At 48.1% G+C, this 18,780-nt stretch overlaps 1 protein-coding gene across 1 annotated transcript in view; it reads right to left on the reverse strand.

Moving 5' to 3' along the window:
• znf423 (zinc finger protein 423) overlaps positions 1-18,780 on the reverse strand; it is a 127,811-nt gene that overhangs the window by 64,154 nt on the left and 44,877 nt on the right. The window contains exons 4-11 of the mRNA XM_085357160.1: positions 3,716-3,893; positions 3,168-3,292; positions 2,864-2,945; positions 2,712-2,787; positions 2,329-2,609; positions 1,961-2,244; positions 1,508-1,882; positions 308-489 (exon numbers count right to left, since the gene is read on the reverse strand). Coding sequence (XP_085213286.1) covers positions 308-489; positions 1,508-1,882; positions 1,961-2,244; positions 2,329-2,609; positions 2,712-2,787; positions 2,864-2,945; positions 3,168-3,292; positions 3,716-3,893 — 1,583 coding nt within the window. The remainder of the gene's footprint in view (positions 1-307; positions 490-1,507; positions 1,883-1,960; positions 2,245-2,328; positions 2,610-2,711; positions 2,788-2,863; positions 2,946-3,167; positions 3,293-3,715; positions 3,894-18,780) is intronic.

The raw sequence follows: 18,780 nt of genomic DNA on the forward strand, positions 1-18,780 counted from the left end.
ATACGCCGAGTCGTCACACAGCGACCGACAAAAGTCATTTCAACCACTGCGAGCTTACAGACAGAATCACGTCAGTGTGTTAATGAGTTATGAACGCTGGCTAACAGCTACTCGAAGTGTCTTTGTAGTGTGAACAGTGTGTCAAACAGCAGCAGGTTTCAGTGTTTCCACTGTGAACTGTGGGTTAAAAAGTCTCAGTCCGACTAACAAACGACACGATACGGGAACTGAATAACTAACGAGGAGGGCGAGCTGCGTTTCTTCTTCTTACTGGTTACACTTAACAGATTTTACAGTTTTTCCTCACCTCCATGAAGGACTGAGATCCAGCCTGAAGTATGGGAGACTCGAGTTTGGCCACCGCTCCACCTGATGCACTTCCTCCACCTGTTGCGGAGGTGCAGTGTGTCTGCTGAATGTGCTCCGTCAGCGAGGACTCTGTCAGGAAACCCATTGAGCACTGGTTGCAGAAGAAGGCATGGTTCCCTTCTAGGATGGAGAAGCTCACTTTAATCGTTGCAGCAACAACAGTCACAGGAAATGATGACACTGTACTTAACACCATGTAACCGACAAGCAGCTCACAGCTGACCTGATGCAGTTCATGCTTAACCCTTTAAGACCTACCATAGAACCAAGTCCGCCAGAGCTTATATTATATTTTTACATGCTGTGGAGCCATTTTTGGGAGCATTTCAAGTTGCTATACATCAATACAACCATTATAGCCCAAATTTGAATAATATGTCTGCATTAAGTGCATAGTGATTACATAAATTGCAAAAAACTACAAAAAAATTGAAAATCGTTTTTGCTTTTTTAACATATATTTGTAGTTAGAGAAATTTAAGAGGCTTATCCCTCAAAACTGTAAATACAAAAAAGTTGCACAAAATAGTTTCCCACCACAGGAAATTTATTTTGAGTGTCTTCATAGTTTTATTTTTGAAATACACCAATTTTTATATACTGCAGGAAAAACGAAAATAAATATTATAAAAAAGCAGCATGTGCATCAAAATAAACTATTTCCAGCAGTGCAATATGAGTCCTCAGCATCCCAGAAACCACACAGAAAGTCATAAAGTCAAACATAACTTTTAAAAGCACCAGTATAGGCTCATGAGGCCCTGATGGTAAAAAACTACATTTCCGCGAAAATGACATCACTTCCGGTTTCGGGCAGGTCATACGATAGTTTGCGCTGACGTCTATTCCAACGTAGGAAGTGTTACAAACAGCTGATCGGATCAGCAAAGCGTGTTTCTGGAATATTATGTTTGTGTTGCTGCAAGTGCTTTTTATGATGTTTTGCAAAGCTGTATGTGGAAGGAAACTGTGACCGAGGACAAGCTGATGGCATCAGATGCAAGTACAACTCCTCCGGTTTCATATGCAAAATTTTTTATTGCACTAGCTTACGTAGTTGCAGAGCTACCGGGATTTAAAAATAGTTACGCAAAACAGAGCGTGTCCGCTCCGACCGGCTTTAAAGGGTTAAACACACCTAGTGTGGTGGATCCTGCCATGATGCCACCGGGCAGGCAGTGGGAAACCCTGATGTGCTCTTGCAGAGAGTTGATGTCCCCGAACATGTCGGGACAGTAGTTGCAGTGGAACGCCGTGACGTTGGTGAACTGCAGCAGAGGAAAAGCCGCCGCACCCACCGTTCCTCCGCTCGCACGGTGAGCTTTGCGCACGTGCTCGTTGAGGTTGTAGAGCGTCGGCAGAGTTTCCAAGCAGAGCTGACACGTGTGGCTCTGTTGCGGCTTATCTGCATGGATGGTCTTCAAGTGGATCTCCAGCACTGCCAGACTGTGGAAGTCTCTCTTTGAGCAGTAAGGGCAAGAGTACGTCACTTTACCCCAGGATCCTCCCCCGCCTGCACAGACACAAAGGGTACTTTAGTGAGACTAACTGGTAACTGTGCAGTTACTTTGGAGATAAGTGGCTAACGCACCTCCGCCTTGATGGCCCAGGTTTATCCCCACGTCCTCGCCGGTATCGCCGCCTCTCCTGCGGCTGCGTTCGCTGCCCTGGCCGTGCTTTAGTGTGGAGTCGGGGGTGGAGCCTCTCTCCAGGCTGGCGCTGGAGTCTGGAGTGGCTGAGCTCATTGAGGCGACGCTGCCCAGCGCTGGGTCGGGACTGGCAGCGCTGTGATTAGACGAATCGGGCTGGCGATGGCTGTCTAGGTGGCAGTACACGTCCTCGACGGAGGGGAACTGCTCCGAGCAGACCGGGCATCTGTGGACACAGAAAAGGCCAGAGGTGAGTAATGGTTATCAAAGTGGTGAGCGGAGAAGATTGAGAGGTAAAGCTCTGCAGTACTTGTGTTTGCGGTTAGCGTGCTGCGTTTCAATATGCGTGAGGAGCGAAGCCTCGTCAAGGAAGATCTCAGGACAGTGGATGCACTGCAGGTCGGCCCGGTCCGACAGCTGGGGGTGTCTGGTCAGGACGTGTTTTTCCAGCTCGTCGGTCTGACTGAACGTCTCCTCGCAGTAATCGCACATGTACAGGTCCTGCTCCAGGTCGCCGTCTCCTCCCGCTCCCTTCTTTCCTCCATCTCTCTCGCTCCTCAGAGCGAGATGCTCTCTGTTCTTACGGTGAGCCTGCGGAGTCAGACATTCAGACGCGAGGACGCACGTGCAGGAACAATACTCGCATGCAGTCGTGCAGTGCACCTCATGGTCAGTGCCACAGGTAACACTTACCTGCATGTGGCTCTGCAGCGACGAGGTGGAGGAAAAGCCACGCTTACACACACTGCACTTAAACGGTTTGCTGGAGCTGGGCGGGGCATTGAAACAAGAATCAGCACCGATTCTGAGCGCTTTATTGTGCTGACAGGTTCAGAAGCAGTTACCTGTGCGTCTTCAGGTGGATCTTTAGGTGATCAGAGCGAGAGAAAGCAGCCTCACACTCCTGACAGCTGTACTTCTTATCTCCTGAATCATTGAAAGGCAAAAGCTTCACTGATGATGTTAAAGCAGAAACTAGACCTACAGTTTTCCTTCCTCTCTGCTTCATCGAATAACAACTTCACAAACATCATAGTTTGTAGTTCTCAGACAATCCTGACATGTAGGATTAAAAACAGGGATAGAAGACGTGCCGGAGAACTGAAACGCTGGCCAGCAGCTCGTCTCAGGCGAGATGTCCGGACGTACCTGTGTGGAGCTTGACGTGGCGGTCTCGGCTCCGCTTGTGTTTAAACAGACGGCTGCAGAAGGTGCACTTGAAAGGCAGCTTGTCGCTGTGGATCTGCTCGTGTCGCTTCAAGTAGCTCAGGCGGCTGAGAGAGACCAGCAACAACGTTTATTGTGTTATTGCAGCAACACTTACAGTGATTTAACAAAAGCACCGTGTCAAAGTAACTGGATGTATCAGACATCTACGAACCGTCTTTACAAAGCGTTGGTTGGAAAAGGACGCTAGCGAGGACAGAGTGGGTAATACAGAGGATGATGATGATGATGATGACGGTGTGTGCGTGACAGCTGTTCTTAAAATGGTTCTTGACTCAGTCCCCCGAGAGGTGAGTGAGAAACGTATTCACCTCACTCCCTTTACTGTTTGCCTTAGTGGTCCGTGTGTTACCATGGCGATACTGAGAATGCACGCTGATTTTCATAAGCATGGAGATGCATCTGAACGTGTTACCGTTTCCTTCTACTACCTGCAGACGTTTCCGAAGCCAAACATCTGAACGTGGTACCTGAAGGACTTGTCACAGAACTGGCACGGGTACGGCAGGCCCGCTCCTCCCTCCTCCTCGCCGCCAGTGGCCATGCCAAGGTCACAGCAGCCATCGGGTATCTGCGAAGGCGATGCCACATCCTTACTGGAGGGCGAGGAAGGCACCCAGGATAAACCTGCTGGGTCATCATCACCGTCTGAGACAGGGAGACACAGAAAGTTTACAAGGAGTAACTGCGCCCCCCTTTTTTAAAATCACAGCTGCAGATCAGCGAGTAAAAACTAACCCCGTCAGAAACAGCGGGGAAACAACACTTTCACCTTTCTTGGAAGGCAAAAGGGGGAGAAAGAGTCTGCGGAAGGTAAAAACATACAAATACAAAGACGAAAACAGGAGGATGGAACGAAACTGAGGGTAGAGAGAGAACCAGAGCCGCTCGGGCATCAGCAACATCTAAATAGAAAGCTCCAAGAACTACGTATCCCCGAAGGAGCCCAGAAATAAGGACAGAGTGTATTTTCTCTCCCTTCGTTCTCCCTCGTTCCCTCCTTCTCCTCGCCTCCCTCCTCCCCCGTACCTCCGTCTGTCCCCGAGGACCATAGATCCGCCTCATCATATTTTCATTAGGGCCTTGGCAGATTGAAACGTCGCAAAAGCGATTAGATGATGTGGAGAGCAGAGCGGAAAGATGGCGATATTCACTCCCTTTATCTGTCATACATAGGAGATTATGCACTGCTCTTTTCCTGTTTTCCTCCCTCGCTCTCCTTCTTTCTCCCTCCTGTGCAGTCTGGCACAGAGGCGACAAAAAGGCCACGACTCCTTTAATAGACACTTCAGAATGGATTTGAGGCGACAAAAGAGAGGGCTGAATAATGCTTGATATTGTTCTGTTTCTCTTTGTGCGCTCTGCGACGGAGCACAGCGTGGCTATTTAGCATTTGCCTGAAAAATGTAAAGGAGCGAGGAGATCAGAGAGGAAAGGAGACGTTGTTGTCTTTGCTTTTATCTGACGGCTTTATCAACTGGGCCAGCAACCAATCACAGAGAAGACATTTGTGCCAAGATTCACTACGAGCGCAATATTTCTGCAGCCCGACGCCCTGTGTGCGTTACACAAGTTTGATCGTTTTAGAAATCTCTCCCAGCACACACACATGCACGCACGCACATGCACGCACGCACATGTGCACACACACACCCGCACACACGTGCACACGCATCCACATGCACGCACGGACACACACACACGCACATGCCCGCACGCACATGTGCACACACACACACACACACACACACACACACGTGCACACGCATCCACATGCACGCACGGACACACACATGCACACGCATCCACATGCGTGCACACACATGCACATGCCCGCACGCACATGTGCACACGCACCAACCATCTACAATGTGTGTGTGGCGGCTCTGCTGTGGATTGTGTCTCACTGAGAGGGAGTGGAAACAGTGTGATGAATCGACCGTGGGGTAAATGTCGGCACGGCGATGAGCAAATAGGATTCTGTGAGACTTAGATTCTGGGATTACTTAGTGTGACAGATTCATGAGTGGGAGATTCTCCAAATGGACCAGAACCAGTATAATGGACTGAGTGGAACTCACGGTCTCATGATGGGGGGCAAAACCCCCAATAACTGCTACTGTGACAAAAAAGTTCTTCATGTGTCACTGAAGTTCAGCCTCCACGGACATCAACAGACAACCGTATTTAAGGCTCTGCTGTCACTCCACAGGACACAGGACTCAGAACGCTTACTGACGCCGTCTCACTCATTCTCTGTCAAACACGACTCGGGTGGAGATAAAGAAAAGGAGTGAGTGTGTGCTCGCCACCTTACAGCCGTGTGAGAAAAGTGGCAAAAAGGAAGTAAATAACCCCCAGCCACCCCTTCAAAAGAAAAGTCTGTGTGGACGCACGCTGGTCATTAAAGGCATGTATGAGTCAGTCAGTGGTAACGCTTCTGAGGTGGGAAAGTGGCTGAACAGAGACAGGAGGGGAGATTGCACCGCGGAGATTTAGTTCGAGCAAGAGGGTGAAATCACTTTTTGAGGGGGGGGTGTCGCGAAAGAAGGGGAGGAGAGATTAGCGTCATTAAAGAGCCCTAATCCTCTGACTAGCGTGGCTGGCGCTAAAATGGAGGATCACACGGCTTTTTAACGGCGCCTTTGTCAGTCGGCCACGAGGGGACCTGGCAAGACAAGGCCGCGTGGCAAACTGGGAGAAACTGGAGGACGGGGAGGGGGGGCGAAGAAAATTTCAATGAAAAGTTAAATTAGAGAAGAAACCTCGAGAGGAGGCGAGATGAGGAGGACGGATGGGGTGGGGGGAGTAGAGAAAGTGTTGAAGGAGAAAAAATAAGAGAAACAGGCGGACGCCGACACACGCTGTTCCTGCCCCCGTCTCCTCCTCCTCCTCTCTGTTCTTCTCTGGCGAATGAAAACGAACGAGCGGAGCGACCACGGGGCCCCAACCGCTCCGCTCCGCTTTATCTCTCACTCTGCAGTCTTCTCCTTTCCCATCCATTCCCTCTATTCTTCCTCCCTCCCTCTGTCCTCAGCAGTCCCTCTCCTCTTCCGTCTTCATCTCTCTTCCACTCCCTCCCTCCGTCACCTTTCATGTTGTTACTCATTATAGCACTGACATCTCTCCCTCTGTCCCTCCATCTCTCCCACCGTTCCTCCCCTACTGGTGTTGGCCTTCACCCCCGTGTCTCGGCCTGGACGGGACCGAGGGAGAGAAGGCGGGGGAGGATGTTCCAGATGGACGGACTCTGAACTCCAAAAGAGAGAGAAAAGATGGTGGGATGAAAGAGGAGACGAAAACGAGGAGAGGAGAGGACCTATGGGTGTGCACTAAAAGATGGAAAAGAGCAGACAGAAAGTTAACGGACCGCCCGAGTCTACCTGAAATGACAGACGAGCGCACAAACAGACACATGCAAACAACACACCCACACTCCCCGCGTGTCTCTCTAATAGGCTAGACAGCGCGGCAACGTGTGGAGGACGCAGCCTCGGTGAAACGCTGTAATGAAGAGACACACACGCTGATCGACTTTATGTTCCTGCCTCCCCCATCCAAATTCAGCAAGTTTGTCATAACTGTCACACACACAGAGAAATCTGATCAAAGCCGCAAAATCTAAATTTAAAAGAAACTTTGGAGACGTCGAGGTCTTCGTATGCAACGATCAGAGCTGCCGATAATTACTGGAAACCCTAAAAATAAAAACCAGCAGGTACATCTGAAATATCGCATGTGTGGCTGCGGTGCAGCGACTGATGAAATGAGTCAATGAGCTGACAGCCAAGAACAACTCGGGTTCATTTAGCTAGCCCCGGATAACGATGTCGGCTAAATGCCTGAAATGGAAATACAATCCATGTACGTCACGCTTTCGCTCTTTTATACGTCTTTGATGTTTGAATCAAAGACGCTCAGCTGGTAGCAGCAAAAGGCTTTCAGGTCCCAAGGCTGCTACGAAAGCTGAAACTGCCTAAGATACTGAAGTGATATTATCAATGAATAAAAAAGTCATCTGTTAGGTTAACCTCCCAATTAGCTGTCAGAATAAAATATTATTCAAATAAAAAAGCATAAATTGGAGTGAAGGACACCAGTGAGCTGGTATGGTCGAATATTCTCTTTAATTCTAATTTTGCATGAGTGGATGAGAGAAAGTCGGACAGGGCTGCTATTCCAAGCATCCCAGGTACAGACTTGTTCTCCCCCTCTCTTCCTTACGGCCCAGTTCCTCCCAGTCCAACTCTCCACTCCACCTTTGAGGCTGGCCATCAGCCCAGACCTGCACCTTTACCCCACAAGACCCCCGCTGACCTTATCCCTCCATCCCTCTCTCCCTCTTCATCCTGCCTCCATCCGCTCCCTAGGCCCCCTCCGATGGCCCCAGGCTGCCCCAGGCGTGCACACACACTCACCACAGGGGGCAGAAAAACAACTTCCACCCTTGGCTCACTCTGGGCAGCCCAGCACACACTCATTCTGGCTCTGACCATCTCACATATGCACACAAACACAATTAAAGCCTGACTCAAAATCCCACACTGAAGTAAGTTTGATGAGAAACGTGTCATCATTCGTGCACCCTTCGTTCACGTGAACAACATCCTGCAGCTTAAAATAACAGCATCGTCTCAGACCCATGTTGAAAATCATTTCGACGGGCCGCAGCATACAGCTGACGATTACATTTCACTAATAAATTGCACAATTTGTGTGTTTTGCTCCGAAAAAGCAGGCTTGATCGCATTTACTGAGGGAGGCTGCTTATTACTTTGTTTGGCTGTGATGTTGGACGTGGAGTCGCAGTCGTGACTTGACAGTAACGTACGAGCCTTAACGTGCAGCAATAATCGGACGCTTTGTCCCACATGCTGCACTAGCCAATCGGCACAGCCAAACAAGACAATAGAAGAAAGATCCCTACCTGGCTCTGTGATTAGCATGCGAGTTGACATGGCAACCAGCTGACTGGTTGCCATGCATCGAGATTTGCACAGTAGGACTTTTACTTTGACCAGTCAGATTGTTGGAGTGAAACTAACAATGCTTCGTCTTATTTTCATAACCAGCGAGTACCGCAGATAAAATCATGACCAGCTTCTGACTCTTTCTCTTGAGCATGCACCCCCCCCCACACACACACACTCAACTGGTGAAGCGGTTTACACATATGCGGACCCGGCTGCATCCCTGGCCTACGCTCCGAGGACCCACAGTCCTCTGCTGCTGTCCTCGCAGCTCACACGGGACGCAGTCTGTCGGGAAAAACGCACACAAATGGATACGCGCACGAGCTACAGCGAGGACAGACAGCGTGGACAGACAGCGTGGACAGACAGAGAGGACAGACAGCGTGGACAGACAGAGAGGACGCTGCGGCAGTCTGTCCGGGGCTCGAGCCCGCGAGAACACGACGGATGGACACGCACAGAAACACATGCATTCACACGCTCTAAGCAGGCGACGGGGACCCTCACCTCCTGCCCTGGGAATGGGTCCGGCTGCTTTGGACGCTTTTGGGTGCCAACTGCTCCATATGGGCAGTGTGTGTTTGTGTGTGTGTGCAAGTGTGTTTGAGGGCAGAAGGTTAGGGGCAGGGGGCTAAGGATGGGGGTGGGTGGACAGCGGGCTGGCAGATGACAAGTTTGCCCCGAGTATACAGCATAAAAAACGCTACACAAATATCAAATAGTGCATTACACACACACAGAGCAGCTCAACAATCTAAGACAAGGTCAGCGCAGGTCATACAAACAAATACTGAAATGCACATAAAGCAGTATGTGAGGATTAACGCGCTCAGCTCTGTGGTTCAGCTGCTGAATGAGCTTTCAAAATGTATGCGAGCGCATTTTAGGGGCTATCAGAGTAAGAACCTGTGACATTACTGCCATCGATACGACCAGCAGCGCCACAAATACAGCGTGCTTGGAAACATCGTCTTTGATGGCAATCAAGAAGCCAATAAAGTGATGGAAAAAAGCCGCGTACATAAAGAGGTACACGCAACGTCTGGTCTGTCTCTCCCACGCAGCATGTGGCAGAGGAGGTCTCACATCTGCTTCCTCTTAACCACACTTCCCTCTTTTTTTGTATCCTCTCCATCTTCAGACTCCTTCTCCTTTAATCTCACCGTGCCCCGTTTCCCTTTGCATATTTACTTCATCAACTCTCAGTCGAAAACGCCGAGCGAGGCACCTAAACCGGGAGAGTCGGCGGCTGCGTTCCCCGTGCGGCGAGCTCCTCGTCCCTCCGTCCATCTCGTCTGCTGTTTGTTCACTCAGAAATGAGAACCAGCTGTCAGGCAGAGTGTTAGACAAACAACAACACCGTGCCAACGCACACATACACAACATATGCACGTGTTTTCATGAAGACACACACACACACACAGAGTGGTGTGATCCCATTGTGTGCATGCCGGCGGCCATATCATCTATTTATAAGAATGAGGTTTGGTGGACTGGCAGACCGCTCACTAACCTAGAAACACATTCACCTGAGTCACACACACACACACACACACACACACACACACACACACACACACACACACACACAAGGAGGCTCTTGGACATTTACTGAAACACCCACATAACTGCAATAATACACACAGTTATACGAGGAGCCAAGTTATATTTCAAAGCATTGTTAGTGTTGCCTTGTGAATAATAACGGATAATTAGTGTTTAGTGAGAACCACACACAGGATCATGTGTGCATTCATCATTTTAAACAAACTGCATCTGCTATAAATGGATGTGACTGATGTATCAACAACACACACACACACACACACACACACACACACACACACACACAGGTCCTCCCACATTCGCCTACGCGTACGTGGGACCTATAAATAAGTGATGCAGGCAGCTGGAGCTTGCCGTTGAAAACTCAAACACAGTTACACACATAGACTCAGGTAAACAAACACACTCATCTCTCTATATGTAACACAAATACACATGCACACAGTGTTTACAAGCCTCTCCATCTAGAGCAAAGTAACTGAGGCTTCCAAGTGAGGGATCAGAGGAGAGAGCAGGAAAAATGAGGGATAAAGAGACAGAGAGGCTCCTGACGTCCCGGGGGGGCAACAGCAGAGGGGGGGTGGTCTTGTGCCCAGGGGAAACCCGAGAGCAAGCTGTGAGAGGTGGGTACTGCCAGCCCAGCGCTCCCCTTCTGGAAAATGGGATCCTGGACAGCCCCCTACTCGCAACTCTTAAACCCCCCCATGAGAGACGCACACACACACACTGAAGAGGAGTCCCCGAGGGAGGAGCAGAGCAGAGCAGAACACCTGGACCTGCCATTACTGACACACTCAGGGATTAGTGGCACAGACGGCAGGAGAAACAGAGAATACACACTGGGACAGACACGTACACGACCGAGTGATGTGCATAAATATGCACAAACACATGCAGCCAACGACTAAAGACGAGCAAACCAAAACAACAAAGACAACTGAGCAGACATTAACTGCAACGTGTTTTATGTGACTGTTTTCACCCACCCGGACGTCCTGATTGTGATTCTGACCAAATGATTACAGCATCTCTGCTTCAAACAGGGAGATAAAATGGTACCGAGAGAGGCAACGCAAGCTTCTCACCCGAAGACATTTAATCTAATGTGTTTCATTCAGAGCTGGTGTAGATGTGAGGCCTGACAGCAGTCGCCAACATGACCCACCTCTCTCTGATATGTGTAGAATATGTGGGCGCACACAGAAATACAGCTGGTCGCCTCATCTCTGTGGTTTCACCTGAACAGAGCGCGAGTGCTGGAGAATAATTACTCGTCTATTAAACCTCTCTGTCCCTCGAGAAAGAGAAGACGACAAGCTGAGGGTCGAGGACGAGCAGAAGGGAGGAAAAAGGTGACACGGGGGGTGGGGGGGCACCAGGAGGCAGACACACAACAGAGAGACTGATCCTTAAAATACTCAAAAGTCATTGATTCATGTGATATTTAAACTAGTTAACTTTTCTCTGACAACGAACAGACTACAAACACAAACTGTACCAACATTCTTTACATTCGACGTGCAGATGTGGTTTTACAGAGATCAGAAAGGATGAAACCAGGATAAAGGTTCAGAGCGGTGGTGAAGAAGCTCTCAGAACAAACGTCCAGAAAAGAGGCTCCTGTGTGAATTAACGACCACACGCTGGCTGCAACAAAAAGCAGCGCTCAGACACACACAGAGGCACGCACACACAGAAGGTAGTGTTGGGAAGAAAGTGTGTGTGTGAGTGAGGGAGAGAGTGAGGTGTGTAAATGTGTGTGTGAATGGTGACATGAAACAGATCAAAGGGGGGGAGAGGTCGGCAGGGCAAAGTCGGGGAAAGACAGAAAGACGGAGGCCGGGGGGTCCCGTAATTACAACCTACATCCGCCAAGCTGAGCCGCGTGTGTGTGTGTGTTCGTGTGCGTGTGTGTGTGCAAGCGTGGCTGTGGAATGAAGGAGGGTTTTGAGGGTAAATTGCTCTCTTCCACACACCTCTCTACTTTCTGCTCTCTGCTGTGTCCGCCCAACAGGAAAAGGAAAGGCGCACACACAGACACACAAAACTGCACAAACCCTGAGATATGCAAACACTTTGAAGAACAGATACAAACATCGTTTCACAAAAAGCTTCAGGTCACAACTATCACAAAGGTGTGGTATAAAACATAAGTACACGTGCATGTGGCTGCTCATAGGAGAAAATGGGATGTGCACACACACATGCGCGCACACACACGCACGTGCGCGCACACACACACACAGTGGGTGGGAGTGTCTGTGGTGAAGGGGTGCAGATCAATGGAGACCACTGACTGGTTGGTCTGTGCAGCAGAAAAGCAGATCGCTCTGGGACCCAAACTATTGTACAGTACCACACTGGCTTCAAACACACACACACACACACACACACACGTGTGCACATGCACACGCACAGCTATAGACCTGCAGCTGAACATTTGCACATGGACACACAGGCACAGCAAAGTCAAACATGAGCACACATTCTTTTTCTATGTCTCTCTCTCTCACACACGCGCACTCGCACACACACACACACACTCGCACACACACACACACACTCGCACATTCACACGCACACGCACACACACACACACTCACACTCACACACACACTCACACACACTCGCACATTCACACACACACACACACACACACACTCGCACATTCACACACACACACACACACACACACACACACACACACACTCACACACACTCACACAGTCTAATAGAGGGGTGAGAGCAGAGAAATGGAACTGGCCCTTTGACTGACTGGGCTTCATTGTGCTCTCATGCCTTTCGAGGGGCCCCTTGTATGCCCACCTCTATCCCAGCCCCTGTATTCCTCCCGCTCCTCCGTGATTCGTCTCCAGCTCCTCACAACCAGCCCGTCCTTTCTCGCTGTCACTCTGCATTCCTTCATTTCTGTGACGGTTGTTTTGTTCGATGCAAACATTCAAACACAGCTGATAAAATTTCATCTGCGTTCAGTTGGTTAGTAAACTCCTTTCCCATCATGCATCAGCCAGCGCCTCCATCCAGCACAAACACCTGTAACAGATTGATCTCCCTGAGCAAACCCTGATGTCGACGTTCTCGCCCCCTCTCACTCCTTTCTCTCACTCTCTCTCATTTCCACCCCCTCCCCTCTGCAGAGCAGCAAGCTAAAAGCACAAGCATGCCCCAAAAATTAATTTAAACGAACGAATTAAATTAAAAGCAAAGCCTCGGGAGTTTTATTATGTACTAATGTTTGAACCGTTAACTTGGATTGTATTACTAAAATATGCATAATTAAGGGCTGGTGGGGCTTTTATCACGTCAAAAAAGAAGAGAGAAAAAACACATATTTCACTAATGGAACAGATTTAATGGGAAAAACTGAGTATGTGAGACGCAAAGGTGAGTAACAGAGCGGTACTCTGAGCAGTACTGGTACACGGTGGCACACAGCTAAAACCACAGTGTGTAAATCAGCTCTGATCAGCTGTTTTCAGCATGATTTAGCACATAGAAAAATCAAAGAAATCCCAAGGACGTGTGATTATTACAGCCATATAATCAGTCACATAATTACAGTTACTGGAAACAAAAGAAGGGTGTAGTGCTGGGCGATATGGGAAAAATATTTATCATGATATGAATTATTTTATATCACGATAACGATATATATCACGATATACCACCTGACCTGCGGTCATCTGGAAAGTCCGCAGTCTGTAAACAGCGAGCGCGGCGTCTTTGTTAATGAAGCGGATGGTTACGCTCATGTAGGGCTGCGTATCTCTGCTCGTCCACAGCTCAGCAGCCAAGGCTTAATGCACGACACTGCAAACATCCTGCTCTACTTTGGCCCAGCATGCGTCATATAAGCGAGGCAACTTGACTTTACTGAAGTGCTTACGACCGGGCATAACGTACCTCGGATCAAGGACTTTGACGAGGTCACGAAAGCTGTCCTTCTCAACTACATAAACAGGGCCATGCCTTTGCAAATGCAACGCGAGACGGCGCCTGTGATTTGTTTATGGCGCTGGGACGTTTTCTCATAAGGGCCTCGTGTGAAAGGCTGCTGTATCTTCAGCTGGTATAGTTTTTCTTTTCCCAACTTGCTCCCGTCGTTCCACAGCTTGGTTTAGCTCAAATTTTCTGGATTCTTGAGTATTCTTTTTCCTGGACCTTCTGTAGGTGATAGAAGAGATTTGTTGTGTTGCCATCGGGTCCTGGAATAGTTTTATAGCATAGCTTGCAAATGGGCGTCTTCTGCTCCGTGTTGGTGCTGTTGAACATAAAATGTCACCAAATCACAGACGTACCCCCTCTTTTGGTAAAAGTGCTTCTTCTTGGGCTGCCTGTCTCTGCCTGTTGCATGTCCGGGCATGAAACTGCAACCTGTCGCACGTCCATCGTTTTGAGTTACCGTAAAGCATATCGCAAATCCGGGTGCACGTAAAGCAGCACCATGTCGCAAAACCACAAGATGGAGTTTCTTTGCCAAAAATATCTTTTTTTTATACTTTATTTTCTCTTGCATAAAGTTAAGAGTATGTATAGTGAGAAGACAACACTAATACATTTGCCACAGGCTATTTAACCCTTTAAGACCTGCCATAGAACCAAGTCTGCCAGATTATATTTTTTACATGCTGTAGTGCCATTTGTGTGAGCATTTCAAGTTGCTATATATCAATGTAACCGTTATAGCCCAAATTTTAATAATATGTCTGCATTAAGTCCAAAGTAACTACATAAATTGCAAAAAAGTGCAATAAACTACAAAAAATTGAAAATTGTTTTTGTTTTGTTTTTTTTTACATATATTTCTAGTTAGAGAAATTTAAGAGGTTTATCCCTCAAAACTGTGAATACAAAAAAGTTGCACAAAATACGCCGCCCTTAAAGAGCTGCTTCTTCGGCGCTATGCCCTCTCCGACGCTGAACGAGCCGAAAAGCTCCTCAACCTGTCAGGCTTGGGTGGCGGTACCGCGCTCGAGCTCATGGAGAACATGCTATCGTTGCTCGGGCCAGATGACGGGGGATTCCTCTTCGCCCACCTCTTCCTCCGCCAACTACTGGCCGCCGTGAGAGCGGTCCTCGCAAACTCAAAGACGTTTCATAGAGCTGGAAAATAAATAAGCTGCAGACAGAACGTCCACAACGTCACTTCCGGTTTCCGGCAGGTAATGGCGGACATGCGATCGTTCGCGCTGACGTCTATTCCAATGTAGGAAGTGTTATGAACAGCTGATCGGATCGGCAAAGCGCGTTTCTGGAATATTATGTTTTTCTTGCTGCAAGTGCTTTTTATGCAGTTTTTGCAAAGCTTTATGTGGAAAGAAACTGTGACCGAGGACAAGCTGATGGCATAAGATGTAAGTACAACTCCTCCGGTTTCACATGCTTAAAAAATTATTGCGCTAGCTTACACGGTTCCAGTTCTACAGAGATTTAAAAATAAGTTTGCAGATGACACTACAGTGCTCGGACTTATATCCAACAATGATGAGACAAACTATAGGACAGAGGTGCAACAACTAGAGTCATGGTGCCACGACAATAACTTGGTCTTAAACACCAAAAAGACCAAGGAGATCATTGTAGATTTCCGGAAGAGGGGTCATAACAACCATCTGCCTCTCTTCATTGGCAGTGAGGCGGTGGAGAGGGTGAGCAGTTTTAAATTCTTGGGGGTAACTGTGACCGAGGACCTGTCCTGGGGCAACCATATCACCTCAGTTGTACGGAAGGCCCAACAGCGCCTCTACTACCTGAGGAGACTGCGGAGCGCACACATTCCCAGATCTCTGATGTTGAACTTCTACAACTGTGCCATCAGCAGCGTTCTGACGTATGGATTTCTAGTGTGGTTCCCCAGCTGCACCAAGGCCGATCAGCAAGCACTCCAGCGGGTGGTGAAAGAAGCTGGCAGAATTATTGGAACAAGTCTGCCAGAGATCAGTAATATCTTCCCCACTCGCTGTCTGAGGAGGGTGCACAGTATCCTGCGGGACCAACATCACCCTGCGCGCCACCTTTTCCATCTGCTGCCCTCAGGGAGAAGGTACAGGTCTATACAGGCCAGAACATCCAGACTGGCCAACAGCCTGTATCCACAGGCTGTGAGGCTCCTGAACTCTCTGCCCCCCTCTCACGGACAATAACCATATCCAACTTCTTAATAGCAATGAACTGGTCTGCATTGGTGCATCATATCTTTATTCTCTTCCCCCTCCTGCCCCCCCCCCCCCCTCTTTCTTAAATAGATAACTATCATATCTGATATCATATCTCACAGTACAATAATATTGAATGGGTTGCATTGTTGTATTTTGTCATGTTTCTCAGGTCTTTGTCTGAATTTCTACGAACATTATTGCTAAGGATTGTCTTATTGCATTGGAGTCACACTGGGTTAAATATGTACACTTGGGTTTTAAGGGGTATTTATTATTTTCTTCTTTTTTTTTTTTGGGTTGTATGGAAGCCCCAAACGCAATTTCATTGTTCTTGACAATGACAATAAATAAATAAATACTAATACTAAATAAATACTAAATAGTCACACAAAATGGAGCGTGCCCACTCCGACCGGCTTTAAAGGGTTAATGATATATTTTATGTAACAATTTGTAAAATTAGGTTAGAAACGATAGAAGACAAATGGCACAATAGACACTTTTCTGTCATTCACACGATATATATCGTCATGTCGCCCAGCACTAGCAGGGTGGATTCATTCACTCTTTCAAAAGGCCAGACAGCTGTTGTGAATATATTTAGCATCGCTTCTTACTGCAGCTTGTGCTGCACGTCGTGGCTCTGATGTTGTGCAGTATTACACCTGTGCTTATGATTATACGCAGCTAAATCTCCACATATTCATGTCATAATATCTCAGTAGACATGACAACTAGAGACTGGAATTCAGCATAAAAACCTGTATTACAGTGTGAAGTGAGGTCAGGCTGTAATTCCACAAAAGTGTTGTATACAAAGCTTACATAGCATTACCACACAGAACAACTAGTATCATGTAAAGTGAACAAAAGCGGGACATGCCTGTTTGTAATCTTAAGGCTGTAGCTCACGAGGTCACCTGCTAACTGGAAGGTTTGTGGTTCGATCCCAGTCTGCAGACCCAGCTACCCTCTGATGAAGCGTGAATGAGACATGTTGTATAAAGCAAAGGCACGCTACACCAACCAGTCCCTTTTCCCAAAAATCAGGAGGATTATCTGTTCTTTAATAGGGGTGAAAATGCACAACAAGGATTATCTCTATGTTTATATCAGTGTAACAAAAACACCCCAAAAACAGGTCAAATCGTCAGTTAATTTGATTAATTTCCTCTCAGTTTGCACCTCTCTCTCTTTTAAATAAGTCCCACCTGCAGATGTTGGAATAAGTGACTGTGACGGTGTTTCACAAGTACTGCAGTTCACTCCTGCATCGTGTCCCACACCTAAGAGTCAATGTGATGTTTAAAAGCACCTTTAAACATCCAAATCTTTCTGATTCCTATTCTGTCAGGCAGCAGTGTTAATCCACACACACACACACACACACACACACACACACACACAGCACTATCTAGCTTTCCTTAACTTTTCCCTCACACTGCTTCTCTTCTATGAGCCTGGGTGTGTTGGTGTGTGTGTCTGTGCGTGTTGTGCTGCAGAATTATTAGTCTTCTCGTCATGTCTCTGATGTGAAGCCCCCCTTATCAGCCAGCAAGCAGTAAGCCCCCCCGGCCCCCCTCTGCAGCTGTCACTACACCCCACCACCACCACCGCACACACTATTCTCCGAGGACAAACTCCCCAATACGCACACCAAATACCCACATACGCTCAAAACACGGGCGCACACAAATCTCTGTACACAAGCCTTAGCAGTTTTTGACTCACATTCGCACACACACACAATTTTATCTGCTCGTTCGCAGACCGCACGGCTTGGCAGCCTACAAGGGGGAGAAATATCCACCACCCGTTCCCCCATATCCCCCTTCAAAATCAGCCCTAGCCTCAACACAATCCCAGGAAACAGGAGCGGGGAACACAGGATGGAAGCGGGCCCACGTAACGGTGCATCTTACTCACGCCGGGCGCTCCCTCCGGCCCCCGGCCAGCAGCACAGGAAGGCCTCGGTCGGCCACTGAGCCGCTGGAGTGCAGAGTAATGCTCCAATCAAGCTGGTCTCATTAGAGTCGAAAAAAGTCGAGCGCCCGCCCGAGAAAAAGAAAGATCGACAGAGGCAATAACCACGGCAACTGGCTAATCCAGTGTAAGAGCTCTTTCTGCCTCCATCTTTCCTTGTTGTTGTTGTTTGTGTTGTTTTGTTGTTTAGTCGAGTGCCCCCTTCTTCTGCGCTTCCCGGCAGGCCTGTCTCCTGACTTATTTAGCAGTGTGTTTTCTACCATATTTGAGAAATGAAGAGCAGATTGGTTAATATTTTAAGACATCCCACTTGCAGGGTTGAGGTAGAGACAAAGATGGAAGCAGAGCTGGAGACGAGGGGAGAGGAAAGAGGGAATACGAAGGAGGAATTCTCTTGTTCCTTAACCCCGATTCTAGAATCCATGCTGGGAGCAGAAGCACGCATGAACACACAAACACACACGCAAGGAAAGCCTGCACACAACATGCTGCCTTACAACTGTTAAAGCACATCACTGTGGAGAAGGTATTAGAGAAACGTGTGTGTGTCACATCGAAGCATGATGTCTTTCACTGAGTTCATTAAAGCTACCAGTAAAAGGGTTACACAATTAGACATTTTAATAATCAGCTGCATCTGGAAACTGGTTTATTTGAGATGCCAAATAACCATGAATGAACCTGCAACAACCAGAGACGCAGAGACAAACCTGAAGGCGTGCAACCGTCAAGAGCCTGCAAGTATCAAAACACCAGATTGTTCTTTACGTTTCTGTCTAAACCGGCGGTCATGATAACGAGGCAGCTCCTTCACTGAGAATTAACGAAACGCTT

Source organism: Diplotaxodon limnothrissa, linkage group LG7, assembly GCF_057381915.1.
Source record: "Diplotaxodon limnothrissa isolate DT_005_m linkage group LG7, D_limnothrissa_male_GT1.1, whole genome shotgun sequence".
Classification (NCBI taxonomy): Eukaryota; Metazoa; Chordata; class Actinopteri; order Cichliformes; family Cichlidae; genus Diplotaxodon; species Diplotaxodon limnothrissa.